Source organism: Carya illinoinensis, chromosome 5, assembly GCF_018687715.1.
Source record: "Carya illinoinensis cultivar Pawnee chromosome 5, C.illinoinensisPawnee_v1, whole genome shotgun sequence".
Classification (NCBI taxonomy): domain Eukaryota; kingdom Viridiplantae; phylum Streptophyta; class Magnoliopsida; order Fagales; family Juglandaceae; genus Carya; species Carya illinoinensis.
Genome location: NC_056756.1, coordinates 35,598,771 through 35,613,379, shown reverse-complemented (window position 1 = coordinate 35,613,379; position 14,609 = coordinate 35,598,771). Strand labels below are relative to the sequence as shown.

At 35.1% G+C, this 14,609-nt stretch overlaps 1 protein-coding gene across 1 annotated transcript; it reads right to left on the bottom strand.

Annotated features, from left to right (window-relative positions):
• Positions 1-11,788: 11,788 nt before the first annotated feature.
• LOC122310297 ((-)-germacrene D synthase-like) lies at positions 11,789-14,251 on the bottom strand. The gene is made up of 7 exons (XM_043124179.1): positions 14,087-14,251; positions 13,696-13,969; positions 12,908-13,283; positions 12,557-12,781; positions 12,286-12,424; positions 11,935-12,179; positions 11,789-11,801 (listed from the first exon to the last, which is right to left on the bottom strand). Exons 1-7 carry the CDS (start codon positions 14,087-14,089, stop codon positions 11,789-11,791), a joined length of 1,275 nt encoding a protein of 424 aa, XP_042980113.1. The 5' UTR covers positions 14,090-14,251.
• Positions 14,252-14,609: the final 358 nt, after the last annotated feature.

Here is a 14,609-nt window from a genome sequence, read left to right as displayed (position 1 = left end):
AAGATTGTAAAGTATGGGATTGGGTTTATCTATTATATGCAAAGTTAATTGAACTATGGATTGGGTATGTGTGTTTGTATGCATTTTTAAAAGGCTTATTGATTGAGTATAGTATTTGTGAAGGTTGGGATATTATGGAGCCATGTGATTGTGTTGGTTTGTTGCATACAGAGTTTAAATGGATAATAGATTTAATATATATATGTGCATATTAATTGAGAAGAATGTCGTTGAAGATTATCCAAGAAACCCAGCTGTAATTTTCTATTTCCTCCTTTTTTTCTTTTACTAATTATGATCAAGGTTTTAATATCTTTATAAGGTCTTGTTTAGTTACAAAGATAAGAAATATATGAATAATAATGAGATAGTTTGTGAATAGTAGTGAAACATTTGAGTTAAGATGCTTTATGAAATTTTGGGAAAGGAAAGAAAAAGTTTAATAAAAAAATTATAAAGTTAAAATGTTGTTATAATATTATTTTTTATTTTTATTTTTATTTTTTTATTTGAAAAAGATGAATTGGTTTTTGTTTTTTTAGAAGTTGGAAAAATTGTAATTATTTGGTAATGATTAAATGAAAAAGTTGAAAAACTAAAAATTTAAAATTGAAAAGTATTTGTATTTGAATATTATTTAAATGTTGAGATGAGATGGGTTGAGACCATATGTGAAAATGGGCCTTAAGGCCTGGTTTGGATAGCAAAATCTCCCTACTCAACCCATCTAATTATCTCAATATCTAAATACTAGAAATACAAACATTTTTTAATTTCAAATTTTTAAACTTTTTTATCAAATCAATACCTATTCATTATAATTTTTTCAAACTTTTAGATAAAACACAAAAAATAATTCAACTTTTTCAAAATCCCAAAATAAAAATTATATTAAAAAAATTATATTCTAATAATAATATTTTAAATTTATAATATTTTTAGTCAACTTTTTTTCTCTCATTTCTCAAAACTCCATAAAACATATTAATTCAAACTATTTCATTATTCGCAAACAATTTCAATACTATTCACATATCATCTCATCTGAGCTCATCCAAATCAATCCTAATGTCTTCATCACTTATTAATTCTAACCTGGATTCTTGGATTCTTAAGTGAAAGTACTAAATTTGAAAAAAAAAAAAAGTTCATGATGTTTATATCTTTTTTCGTTTTTCTTTTTAAAGTATTAGTCTTTTAAAAAAAGTGTAGGTGGTCTCATCAATTGATGGCATTGTTTACAGTACTCGTGTCCTGAAAATATTGACCGAAATTATAGCCTATTTGCTCATTATAGTCTAGGAATTTTGACAGAAAGTATGGTCTTGATGACAATAATGTGGACTTTGTTGGTCATGCATTAGCGCTTCACAAAGATGATCGATATCTCGACGAACCTACACTAGATAACATGAAGAGAAGAAAGGTGAAAACTGCTTGGGGTTGATAAACAATTCCTTTTGTTGACCTGGATTCTTGTACATTGAATGTTTAGCAGTTTTATGTGTGGCACTTATATTTTTTTGTCACTCAGTAATAACATTTTTTTCGGGTTTATGATTTGTTTTAGCAATGTTATCTATGTGCTTTTTTTTTTTAATAGGAAAACTTTCATTAATATTAATATCAAATTACAAATACAAATCAGTCCATGTCAGCTATGTTTTAAATTGTCTTTTTTAGCACGTATTGTAGAATTGCGCGCTCCTTGTTAGTGGTTTTATCGTGTTCTTGGAACATAGCTAATTCAGTTCAACACTTCATTTTTAAGTCTATGCACTTCGTGGTAATGTTCCTTAGTGTTGTGTACCTCTTCTCCTTTTCTTTTAAAAACAAATTGTAATTGCAAATGCTCATGTAATGTTTTATTGCATGATTATGCTTGATTTTGGACTATGATACCTAATTGATGATGAAACCTTGTCTTAATTGTGAATGTATTAGTCTTTTATCAATATTAGATGGGGAACCCTTGTGCATTGGTGAAAGTGGTCATGCCGAGATGTTGGCTACTCGGGTTGTACCACCTTAACTCATTGTGAAAGCAAGTGTGTGCATACATGCAACGTGATAATGTACAATTAATTTGTAGCGGAGCGAAAAAAAAATGGACAATTAATAATTCTAACAGTACCAAAAATTTAAGCTACAACACCAAGCAATTATCCATAAGCCACAAACCTTCCAAACTCTCACAAAAGAATATTACAGTTCTCCAAATAAATTAAACTAAATAACATCACTTAAATGAAACGGGGAGAGGGACCCAAATCTTCACTCCTCAGGCAGAGTGGGACCTTGATACTCTTACCTATCCTATGCAACAAAGTCTACGATTCTGCTTTGCTGAATTGTAGGTGGGGACATCACAGTGAAATTTGGTAAAATCTCAGTAAGTGAAACCAAAATTAACACTCAAAATACAAGCAAGTGGAAAAATATAAAATTATGTAAAAATATGAATTTTAGTGATATATAATGCTCATATGAACATCCTCTTTGCTCTTCATGCGAGTGTTTCTGGAAATTCTGTTGGAGAAACTCTGTCTTGCAGTTCAGTGCTCATGGCGTAGCTCCTGTCACCACATGATAGGTCATCTCGCAGGGCTTGGCCAAAGGTTTTGTCTCGAGGAAATCTTGCCATTTTTCCTTGCCTACCAAAAATCCAAACTCAATGCTCCTGTAAACTTCTTTAATCTCCACATTTCAAGAAGTAATAACTTGGGATTGAAGCCTAGTTTTTTTTTTTTTTCTAGCACAGTACCTAGGTGACTTATGGATTTACCCATACTCGTAAAGCTCTGATACCACCTATGGCACCATCAACCCCTAGTTGTGATTTGGTGGGAGTTGTGGCGTTGGGATGTTGGCTTTAAGGGTCACATGCCCCAAACACATAGTAACATCAAGTGTGTGCAGTTAAATTTGCAGTAGAAAAAAAGGACAGTCATCAAAATTTAACAGTACCAAAATTTAAAGCTACAATGCCATTCAAATATCTATACGCCACAGGTCTTCCAAACTCCAGCATATAAATATTATAGTCATCAAAATTAAATCAATCCAAATACACAGACAAAAAGGGAAAAAGGCCACAAATCCTTACTCCTCTGGTGGAGCCAAACCTTCATACTTGAACCCATCCTCTACATCAAAATCCTTACATATTTTAGCGTATAAAAACAGCATACCATAATTATCGAAATATTAATGACAGGTGAAAAGTATAATGAAAACAATGTGCAAAAGATAATTAGTGAATGACTTGACAACAACATTAATTATGAATTAAAAACAATACCCAATTTCACAGCAAGTCAATTCCCAACATCACAACTAAAATATATTTTCCAACGCTTCATAGTCCTCAGCCACAGACTCTCAATTTCTCAACTACAATTTATTCTCAATGCTTCTCAACTCTCGGCCATAGATTCATAATTTCTCAACTACAATTTATTCCTAACGCTTCATGGCCCTCGACCACAAATTCTCAATTTCCAGCTACAATAAATTTTCAACGTTTCACGGCCCTTAGCCATAGATTCTCAATTTCTCAACCACACTGCACAACACAATTTCATAATTTTCCAACAACATTTAATTTAGGAGCTAGTACGAGAACCACTTACTACCATGAAGGTGATTTTTTGATGAACGCAACAACCTGAGTCCTAAATTGCTTGTCATGGTCGTTCCTTTCGGATTGAGATACAATCAGTGCATGTGTGTATGTCTCATTGCATAGATGGACAAAGTAAAATTTAATTAGGTTTTGAACGTGAGACAAGAAGTAACATTATAATTAGAGGTGGAAGAGCTCACAATATTAGCCTCTTGAGAGGAGAAGCATAGCAGAGAAGGCAATGACTAGCACTGTGTACAACGGCGGATCTATGAGGGGTAGAGAGGTGTTAAGGTAAGAAACTAGGTGAAGGTAAATCTGCCAAAAATAAGGGACCAAAAAAGAGTGGTGCCCGAGATGGTTAGTGGCAGTTTGAGGCAGCAAAACTAGGAGAGAGAAAAAAAGAGAAAGTGCAAAAAAACTGAGAGGGGTGAAGCTAAGAGATATGGAGAAGGTGGATGGGTGGTTGGGTGCCTTTTAGTGAGTGTCTGTGTGTGGTGGAACGCTGTGGCAGTGCAATCCTTGGAGAGAGAAAACTCACAAATGGAAGAAAGAAGGGATTATCAGATATGACAGAGGGAAGGTTGAGCCCGATGATGTGTGGTTGCGACAGATAGGGTGCGCATGGGCGGGGTGCAGTCACATGGCTGAGAATCACGAGAAGGATAGCCCATATTGGGGGAGTAAAGACGATGGCCAAAAGGTGCAATGTGGCCAAGCATCACTTGATGCATGGAGGCGGGCTCGAGGTGGGCATGGGTGGCATTGTAGATTCACGGACTGTAGAGGGAGAGTGTGCAGCACGCGAGAGAAGAAGGGAGGGGGAGAGAAGAAAGAAGAATGGAAAGAAATTTTAGGGTTTTAACCCTCAGACCATCAAAACGGTTCCATTTGGAAGTGGGTAAGGGAGAAAGGCTTCCAAGGCCATGGACAAGTGGTTAGGCTCTCTAAGGGCTTTTCCTTATACTTTAAAGGGTTGAACCAACATATATGTTAATGTCATGAAATGTAATTTGAGATTTTAGTTTATTTTGGTACAATTGCACAAGTTTTTCAATGTGATTATTGCATATAGTTAGAAGTATACTAGGTGCATTGCATACTATCCTAACATTAAATGTTAGAAGCATGCTAGGTACCTTGCATTTTATGTTTCGGTACTTCCATCTTCGTTAAATCCCAAATGAAGGTTGGGCGAGTTAGAAGTAAGTAGGGAAACTTTATAGTCAACATTAATAAAATATGTCTTTCAAGACAAGATTAATGATAAAGAGATAATTAAAAAAATATATGAAAATTAAGAAGGTTGGTGAAGTTATGGATGGTTGTGACATCCCCAACCTCCGCTTGGAATGGAACGGAGACTTAGAATGTTGGGACATATAACACATAGTTACATACCCCTATTCATAACAGTTAATATACAATGCGTCCTAAAATACAACTAGCAGTATGCAAAAAACGCAATGGAAATAGGGGTGATAAATAAAACTTATGCCAAAATGAACTAAACATCCCGATGATTTATAAACTATAAATAGAAATTTCCTCACTTAAAAGTTCTACTTGAGTTCAACATAATGTAGGAGATGGAATCTTCATAGTCCAAATACTACATCAAAGTCTCCCAATCAAATCAATTCTCTTTTTATCTCTATGGTGTATAAAGCCATTGCTATAAACACTAAAATCAAATATAGTCTTCTTTCCATATTAGGCTCCTCTTCAATCATCTGAAGCAAGAGGTTCATCCTACCCATTATAGGTCAATTCTGACACAACTTCTATCATGCCAAGGGGAATGGTAGTGGGACTACCACGATGAGATTCATTAAAATTTAAGTAAGTTAAACAAGCAACTTACACTGAGATAAGATATGCATGATTAATGATTAACATGAGATGTATGCAATGATATACAAAAAAAAAGTTAGTATTTGTCTCCCATGCAATTCTTAACATTTTTCGGAAAAACTTTAATGCAAATTTTTTTTCAAAGAATATTTTTCTCTTTAACTGACAAAATTATCATAACGTTTCATCATTATTAGCAATTCATATTTAATCATAACATCATAACGTATAGTATCGTCACATTTCTTCATATGCATTGTGAGTAGCTACTGGTGACCATAATACAATTTACATTGAAACTACATTGTCTACATATTCATTTTCAATGCATTAGTAACATAACATAACATCATAACATGTACACCCACCAGCCTTAGGTGTCATAACATTTGACTTCACTCAAACGTTCTTTAAAAAGAGCCCATTCGAAACCCGTAGACTGTTCTTCGTCAACATTGGGGTTACAACTCTATTATTAAACACTCTAGAGTGGACAGAGGAGATTCACTAGGATAATTCTCCATCATAACCTTTGGGGTCGTGAAAAAATTATTTTCATGCTATATTTAAAAAATGGATTTCATGACATATGCATATGTAGCAAGTTTTCATGCGAAAATGACATTTATAGATGCAATATGCTAAAATGGTGAGAATTTCACATTTCTTGTAAAAAGTAATAAAATGCTCAATAATGTATCATATGATGTTTCTAGCTCAAAATGACATTTATAATATGAGTGTGGCATTTATACAAGATCCAAAAATAAATTATCTAAGAGTAAGTTAAAGGCTAACCTATAAACTTTCCGAGTTTGGAAATATCGTAGTGACTGAAATCAAGTTCATACTAAGTTAAGATTTGCACTATTATGGAAGATGTTCATAATCAAAAGATTTTAAAAAATGAGTATTTACAAAAATACCTCTAAACTCTCAAAAATTACCACTAAAGCCTTAATTTTTCACTATTTGCAAACAAATCTCAAATTTAACCAAATTTCTTGGACATCATATTTTTCATATTCTAAAACCATCTATACCATTAGAATTTTTAAATTCAAAATAGAATTAGCTCAAACATACACAACCGGTGGCATACACTCTAGTTGATGCTAAGCGTACTTTCAATTATTGATCCCTATGAATGCATGCATATACAATTTTCTTATATCATAAATAATCACTCTAGTCCTTAATGACATGATAAAGGCAAAATCTTAGGTTATGAAGCTAATCCCAATGCTTAATCATGGCTAAAAACCTTAAGCTTCATTAATGATCATTTAATCAAGTATGATGCACTTAGCCTAAATCACAAAGGCATGATTTCAAAATTCACCCAAAACATGTATTTTCATTTTTATCCTAATCATAAGGTCTTCTAAATGCTTATTGATCAAACCTAGGTGAAATAAATCAAAACTTCATAAAATAAGAATGATTTAATCAAAACCATGCATGCTTGATGATCAACAACCTATCATGGCATGCTTCTAATCTCAAAATCAAACCTTCAATGATCATTCTAAGATAATAAAAAATCATATCAAAATATGCTAAGACATGTCATAGCTAAAATTTTCACTTAAAACAATTTAAACGTTTAATCCATCCTTAATGAACCCGGTTTCGAATTAAGCATGGTAATCTTTTCTAAACTCAATCAAATTTCATTTCAACACTTAAAAGCAAGACTTGACATGAAAACTAAGATCTAAGGCAAGAAAAATTACAATTTTCATGGCCCTTAAAGCTCTCAAAATAACTTCACTCGAACTCTTAAGACCTTCACTCGGTTTCAAGACTCATGAAAAGGCTTGGAGGAGAGGCATGGAGAAATGAGGAAGTAAGGGGGGTATTTATAGGCTCCAAGATAGGAGGGGACAATGGTTTTGGCTCCAAGGAAGTGAATGTGAGTGGTGGAGGTGGGAGGTGAAGTGTTGATTGCATTTTCCAGATTTGTCATGGCTTGGTCACCTGAATAGTAACCTAAAGTGTCATCATTTTATCATGTCCAAGAGCTAGAAGAAGTACATAGGTGCAGGGGTTACTTGATTCATATTTTTGAAACAAAAATTCCCAAGACAAGCAAGCCATAGCCAAAGGTTTTGGGTTTCTTTCAAAACTGTCCAGATTTTGATTGAGTGCATTTTTTAGGTGGGTAAAGAGGCATGAGTGGTGGCATGGGGAGGGTGGCTGATTTGGTGCAGAAAAATCTTTGTAGAGCCAAGGGTACTCGGTTTCCATCCAACTATTGCTTAGGGTGCAATCAGTTTGGTTCTTGAAACCAATTTTGCCAAGGCTTGGTCTGGTTCTAAAGGAATCTTATGAGGTGTTTAAAGACCATAGTGCCCTTGAGAAAAAGGCACAAAAAGATTGGGTTTGAGGTAGTTCAGTCCATTGCACACAAGGACACACGTGTATCGATTGGTGTAGTTTGGGGTTTTGATATGTCATTACTCTTAATGACATGTGTAAAGGTTTATCTTCAGTTATAATATAACCTAATAATGATGCAATCGAATAATAAAACAAGAAAATTTCATATCAAAAAAACTAAAAAGATTAAGAAAAGAAATTAAACTCAAAATATGGTTTAAAGATTACTAATCATGGATAAGTCGATTAATGCTTTTAACCCAAGTTTAAAACTTAATTTTAGTTCGAAGAATCACTTAGGCTAGGTTTGGGTGTTTAGTTATGTTGACGTATGCTGTGAATAATAGTGAAAAAGTAGATGAAAAGTAATAATAAAGTAATGAATAATAGTGGAGCATTCTGAGAGTACTTGAGGTACTCTCGGTACCCAAATGTGGCCTTAGGGTATAATATAAACTTGAGGAAACCAATGGTATGGTGTATTGGGCTTCAAATAGAAGAGTGAAAAGAAACAAAACAAGGCTTTGGGCCTTGTTGGGCTTAAAAAGGCCATAAGTGTGAGTTGATGGTTTATGGGCTTTGGGTGTGAGTTTTATATAGACCTTATGTCCAGATCTATGGACCCTATCTATGGCCTCAAAGGCCTACTAGGTTGGGTCCTAAACTTTGGGTCTTTCTTTAATCGAGTCAAAGTCTTGAATCTTACTAAGTTAGGCTCAATGGCCTCTTGTTTAGTAAGTTGAGCCTAATATCTTGGATCTAATAAGTTAGGCCCATAGTCTTGTGTCCAATAAGTGAGACCCAAAATCTTATGCCTTCCAAAGTGGGCCAAAGGTATTCACTCTTACTAAATTAGACCCAGTGGTGTTATTTCCTTTACAATGGGCCTTTTATATAGTGTCTTCCAAGAAAGGCTTAAAACTTTATATTTCCTAAGTTGGGCCTAAGACTTTTTAACATCTTATCCTTATCCCATCACATTCTTATTGAATTAGAGCCCTAAAGTCTTATGTCCATCAAGTTAGGCCTAAGGCCTTAGTGTTTCTACCAAGCCTTTATACCCAAAAAGCTTGGGCCCTTGATAAACCAATCTCTTGGGCCATCCTAAATCCAATATATATATATAAACAAATTACTTAGCCCAATAAGGTGGTTAAATTTCCAACATGCCATTTGTCATACTAACATTGGCCTCTTGGCACATTTTCTCAAAATTAATTAAGCACTAAAATCTCCAAAATAAAATTACTAAACCAATCTAGCTCCAAAAGTTTCATTTTCCTCAAAATCAAAATTGCAATAGAATCCTAATAATTCTAACTAAACCCAAAGTATATGGTCCTCTTGCCCACTCAAAAATTCAAAAATGTTTTTATTCCAAAATATAGCCCAACTCCTAATTAACTAGGATTAAGGCTACTAAGTTCAAGGCCATAGGAGTTTTTTAGACAGGGTGTTACAATGGTTATGTGGTTCTCACTTCTGAAGAGCTCTAGCTAGGAAGAATAAAGAACAATAAAACTATAAGGTGAACTAACATCTACATGCATGCATTAATGTTGGTAGCTAGCATGGAGAATATTCTAACTGAGATTACTTTCTAGCCTCCAAATGAATCTACCTTCTTGACTCGTGGTTGAATGTGCTTCCAAGTGTAGAAGTGTCAAGTTGTATCAAGGATAAGTCCGGAATCGTATTTCACAGGGACAATGGGTTATCAAAGCGTATAAGAGATTTGTGAGTAACAAATGAATCAAGTATGAGTGATGAAAATAAAATTCAAATGCAATGCAAAAAGATAATCGAAGTTGAAATTAGAGTTTCTTAAAAAAAAACAAATTAACGAACACTTGGGTTGGGTATGAGACTCTCTTTATTTCAGATTCTAGATAATTTTCTCGATTAACAATCCAGTCAAGGCATTGATAAACGGAAGATAAAAAGTTAAGCTCAAGTTTTTGCAATATTTTCCTAAGGGATTCTCTACTTTACTAGTCAAACACACATTAACAAACAACTGAGAGAGGCCTTGACAGTTTTCAAGCTTTTGTTGTGCCTTACGTCAACAACAAAACAAGAGCAAGAGCCACAATCTATTTTCAATTCAAATCCGACTAGTAATATAGAGTGATCATCATTTATCGACAAAATATTGCACTATACTAGAATCCAAAATAAATCACGTCCCATTCCACAACCCAAGCTTAAGAAATTAGCTACGCATAATATTTCTAGCAATAAAAATAAATCTAAGTTGAGTCATGACAAAATCTGAGAAAATATTCGAATGAGATAAATCCTAGAGATGCTGCCACTGCCCGTAGGAAAACAAACACTAAAATGAAAACTAAAATGTAAATTGCAGAAAATAAAATGAAGAACAACCCAGAAGAGAAATGAAGAAGCAGCTCAACGAACCAAAAAAAATGTAAAAACTTTGCCCACCGAACAAATAAACTAAAAAGCTGAAAGAAAAAAAATAAAACTCTACTCTGCTGCCTTGGTCTGGACGAAAGTGAGGTAAGAAAATGACATGAAAAGAAAACTACCAAACGAAAAGAAAGGAAGAAAAACTAACAACTAATCTACTGCTGCTGCTGCTGCTAACGAAAAACAAAGAGCAAAATAGACTAAATACCAACTGCCTCTCTAAACGAGAAGGAAAGAAACAAAATTCAAGATTGCCCTACTGCTATTCTAGTGCTGAAACCGAAAAGAAAAGAGTAAGAAACAGCCAAAACCAGCCGCCTATGCTACTAAATGAAAAGTAAGAAAATAAATGCTCCACTACTCTACTCCAGGTCTGAACGAAAAGCCAGAAAAAAAAAACTTCAAAACTAAGCTACTGCTGTAGCCGAATGAAAAAGAAAGAAGAATAAAAACAAGCTAAGCTACTGCACTGTCCTCAAAACAAAAACAAGAATACCCCCCTTCGGTGCTGCTGCTTCCCGTCCACATGAAAAAGAAAAAGAAATAAAAAAAACTCTGCTGCTGCACGTTCAACTTCCCTGTGCAGAAGCAAGAAAGGTGAAGTGAACAGCTTGTCTTCCATCCATGTGCTTGGTTCTATTTATCTTGCAATGGTCAGCACGTGTGGTGTGCTGCTGTCCGAAGGCTGCTGTCTGCTATAACGTGCTGCGTGTGTGAGCTGGTGTTCTGTCCGAAAGCTGCTATCTGCTGTAACGTGTTGCGTGTGTGAGTCTACTGCATGTGTGAACTGGTCCGAATGATGCTGCATGTGCTACGTCCATTTCTTCTCCTGCTGATCTGCGTCTGCATGTGTGATCCTGAATGAGTTTGTGGGTTTGCATGTGTATTGCATGCTGGTCTGCGTGTGTGAGTCTACTGCATGTGTGAACTGGTCTGAATGATGCTGCATGTGCTATGTCCATTTCTTCTCCTGCTGATTTGCGTCTGCATGTGTGTGTTGTGCTCCTGCATGTGTGAATGGGTGTCTTTCTGCTGCTGTACGTTTACTGGTCTACATGTTTACTGCATGTGTGAATGGTCTTCTCCTGTTGTAGCAGCTGCTGCACATCCGAGTGATCTTTTTTCTGCATGTGTGAGTTGGCGTGATCTGAATGATGTTGCATTTGATCTCTATTAGATGAGATTCCATAAAACCATAATCAATTTCTCTATTTTCTCATAGGTCCCATTCTTTCTTTCCTTCCATAAATGCCCTACAATATATAAATGAAATGATATTATAGTTTAAGTATTTCAAGGGCAAATATGAGACTTTGATGTGTAGAAAATATTGGCATCAATTAATTTGACATTCAATATTAGAATTTGATGCATAATTAAGTATTCAATCCTTATTTGATAAAATAAATTACTCATTTAAACAACTTAATTATACAATTCTAACCCTTTATCACTTCTTTCAATGAGAACAGCCAAATGATAATCGAAGATCATAAGTTAAATTGATATTCTGCAATGAGAGAGTGTCCAAATTTATCACTATAAAGTAAGTATATGATTGAAGTAATTGGTAGTTTGCTTTTTCTTTTCCTCCTTTTTTAATAAGTTGTATCGATATTGGACGTCCCATCTTGCATATATACCTCAGAAGAGACAAGGTCATCCATGAGTCTGCATATCGTTTCTGCTGCTCTAACAATCTTAGGGTTACTGCAAGACCAATCGAAGCCTCCTTTGTTGCATCTCGCATGCCAAGAAAAGATAAGGTTGTAACTGCACCGTAACCACCGCTTACTAGGGCATTACTCATGTACTCCTCCACCGTCGGTATATATTTTTCCTTCATCCATTTGGCTTCAACAAAGTAGGCTTGAGCTACGGTTTTGAACTGCTTGCATTAAAAACCATCAAAACATTAATCAGACTATAAAAATTCAAATTTAGTGAAAAAGATCTAGGCCAGTAAAAGTGATTAATTGTTCGTCATGTCGTACTGCTTCCTTTGTATAGTAAGGGGCGTATATCCTTCCTTCCTTGGACATCTCTTCCTCAATTTCCTTAGTGAGATCCAAGATTGCTTTATAGATAGATTTCATGTACTCTGGGAGTTGCTCTATGCAGCAGTTATCCCACCTGAAAGTTATTTATTTAAAAACCAAAAATAAAAATAAAATAAAATCAATCAAGTTTCTTGTGCTGATGACTTGAAACAAAGAAGTTTGAAGACATTGATTCTGGATCGGATGCAATAGCCAATAAGTTAACCTTAAAACTGCATCTGTAAAGAGTTTAAGCTCTTCAATGGTACCATAGGCATCATATGTATCATCAATAATTGAGACCAAGCAAACCACTTTGCCAAGCATCATCCGCCCATGAGAATATTGGGGTTCAAAGTACGTTCCCAAAATCCACATGAAGTACAACTCCACCACTCTATCTCGGACATATGATATCTTTTCCTGGACCCCTAAATATTCTTTCCACCACCTTATAAGCAAAAATTGCACCGAAATTTGACATCAAATTTTTCCATAAATGCATATACAAAATTAAAACCAACATGTATATATTATATACTGCAGTGCGATACTACGTCTGAATGACCTTAATTACCTCGAGAGCTCGGAAACTTCCTTCTGGTGTAGCCGTTTTAGTATGTTAAAATCCAACTTAGCGAAGTTGAGAACAACTTCATTAAATGACGCAGTTTCTGGGTAGGTAGAAAAATAGTGTCTCGCCTCTAACCTTGGCAACCATTTTCGAAGAGGACGCTCTAAGGCACGACGCACTTGTGCAGCGACAGAAGGGTTTAAATTACTCACCATCGACTCGAGTTGCGTTGTAGTAAAATGAAGTGCTTCATCAAGTATATCTTCTCCATGCACCCTCATATGCGAAGCTTCATACAGGCTTAAAATACCTCGCACATCGTGAATAATTGATTCCTTGAAGTTCCGGCCTTCACTGTCCTTAAACTTGCTGAAAACATCTGATTATCACCCCAACAAATGACTTCGAGCACAATTACTATATATATGCTCTGTGCAGCTGAAGTTTCCGTAAACAAAACAATACCAATATTTATATTCTATAAGAAACAATACAGTGCCGGATAAGCATTTTGATGAAGCACCCATCAAGTTGCATTCTCTAGTTCCATTTTTTAATGTTCATCAAACCGGTAAGGTCAGTGCGTACCATAGTTTTTTATTTTTATTTATTTGTAAATTTTATGAATTATTGTAGTATTCCTCAATCATCTTTTAACTAAATTTATTAACCTTCGCTGCCTTTTACTTTATTCTTTCATTTTTCATTTAGAAAATAGAGTCATATGCCATCAAGCCATTAGACTTGGACACTTCATTCTTTTATTTGAAAAGTCTAACGAGTTCTACTACCACTCGGAGTGTTATAACCCTGCTGCCTCAGTAAGCGAAAACGGAGAGAAATAGTGTAGAGGTCGTCATGAGAGTCTACATTGTTGTCATCATTGTTGTGAATTTGTTGGAGTATGTCATCGATCTCCCTTTCAAAATGGTAAGAGACGCCTAACCGTTGGATGGCATCAATCAGCTCCAGCTTTTGTGATATGTTATCGACAGGAGCCATCAGCATGTTGTGCACTTTTTCCTTCAGCCTTTGAACTTCCTCCAAGGTCTCAGAGGTAATCTCCTACATGCAGCACGAAGATGATAGATCATAATGTACAATTGAAGACTATAAGTACGCATTGGAATATATATATATATATACACAGACATAGGCTTTCACAAATAATCAATTACGTACCATGGACTTGCTACCATAAGAGATGAAATGATCTCCCCAAATGCTTGGACGGAAATTTGCCAGCGGACGATTTACACCAGAAAAAGACTAGACATTTTGGAGAACAACTTCGTGTATAATTAACGGAGGAGGGAGTTGGCTTATAACTACTAGTTCTTAATCAAGTTTTGTACTCGTGAATGATACAACTTATATATGCAAGGCTAGCTACTTTATATAGATACGTTGCATCGGGAAAAAAAAAAAACGGTACGTTGCGTCTGAGATTTCTATTCCTTGACTCTCTCCTAAAATATCAAGGGCCCATTCTTAAAATAACAAGGGCCCATATTAGATGTTTTCCGGAGATTCTCCCTCTGTTTCCTGATTTCTCCGTCCTCCAACCTCTCTCCCTTCTCCATCTATTGTTCTGTTTTATTTCCGGAGAGTCATTGGCTTACGTCAGGCTCGATTTTGGGGTCTATTTTTTATTTTTTTAAATTCTTCTGCTAGCTCTATCTCTTATTTTTTAAGTTCAATATGA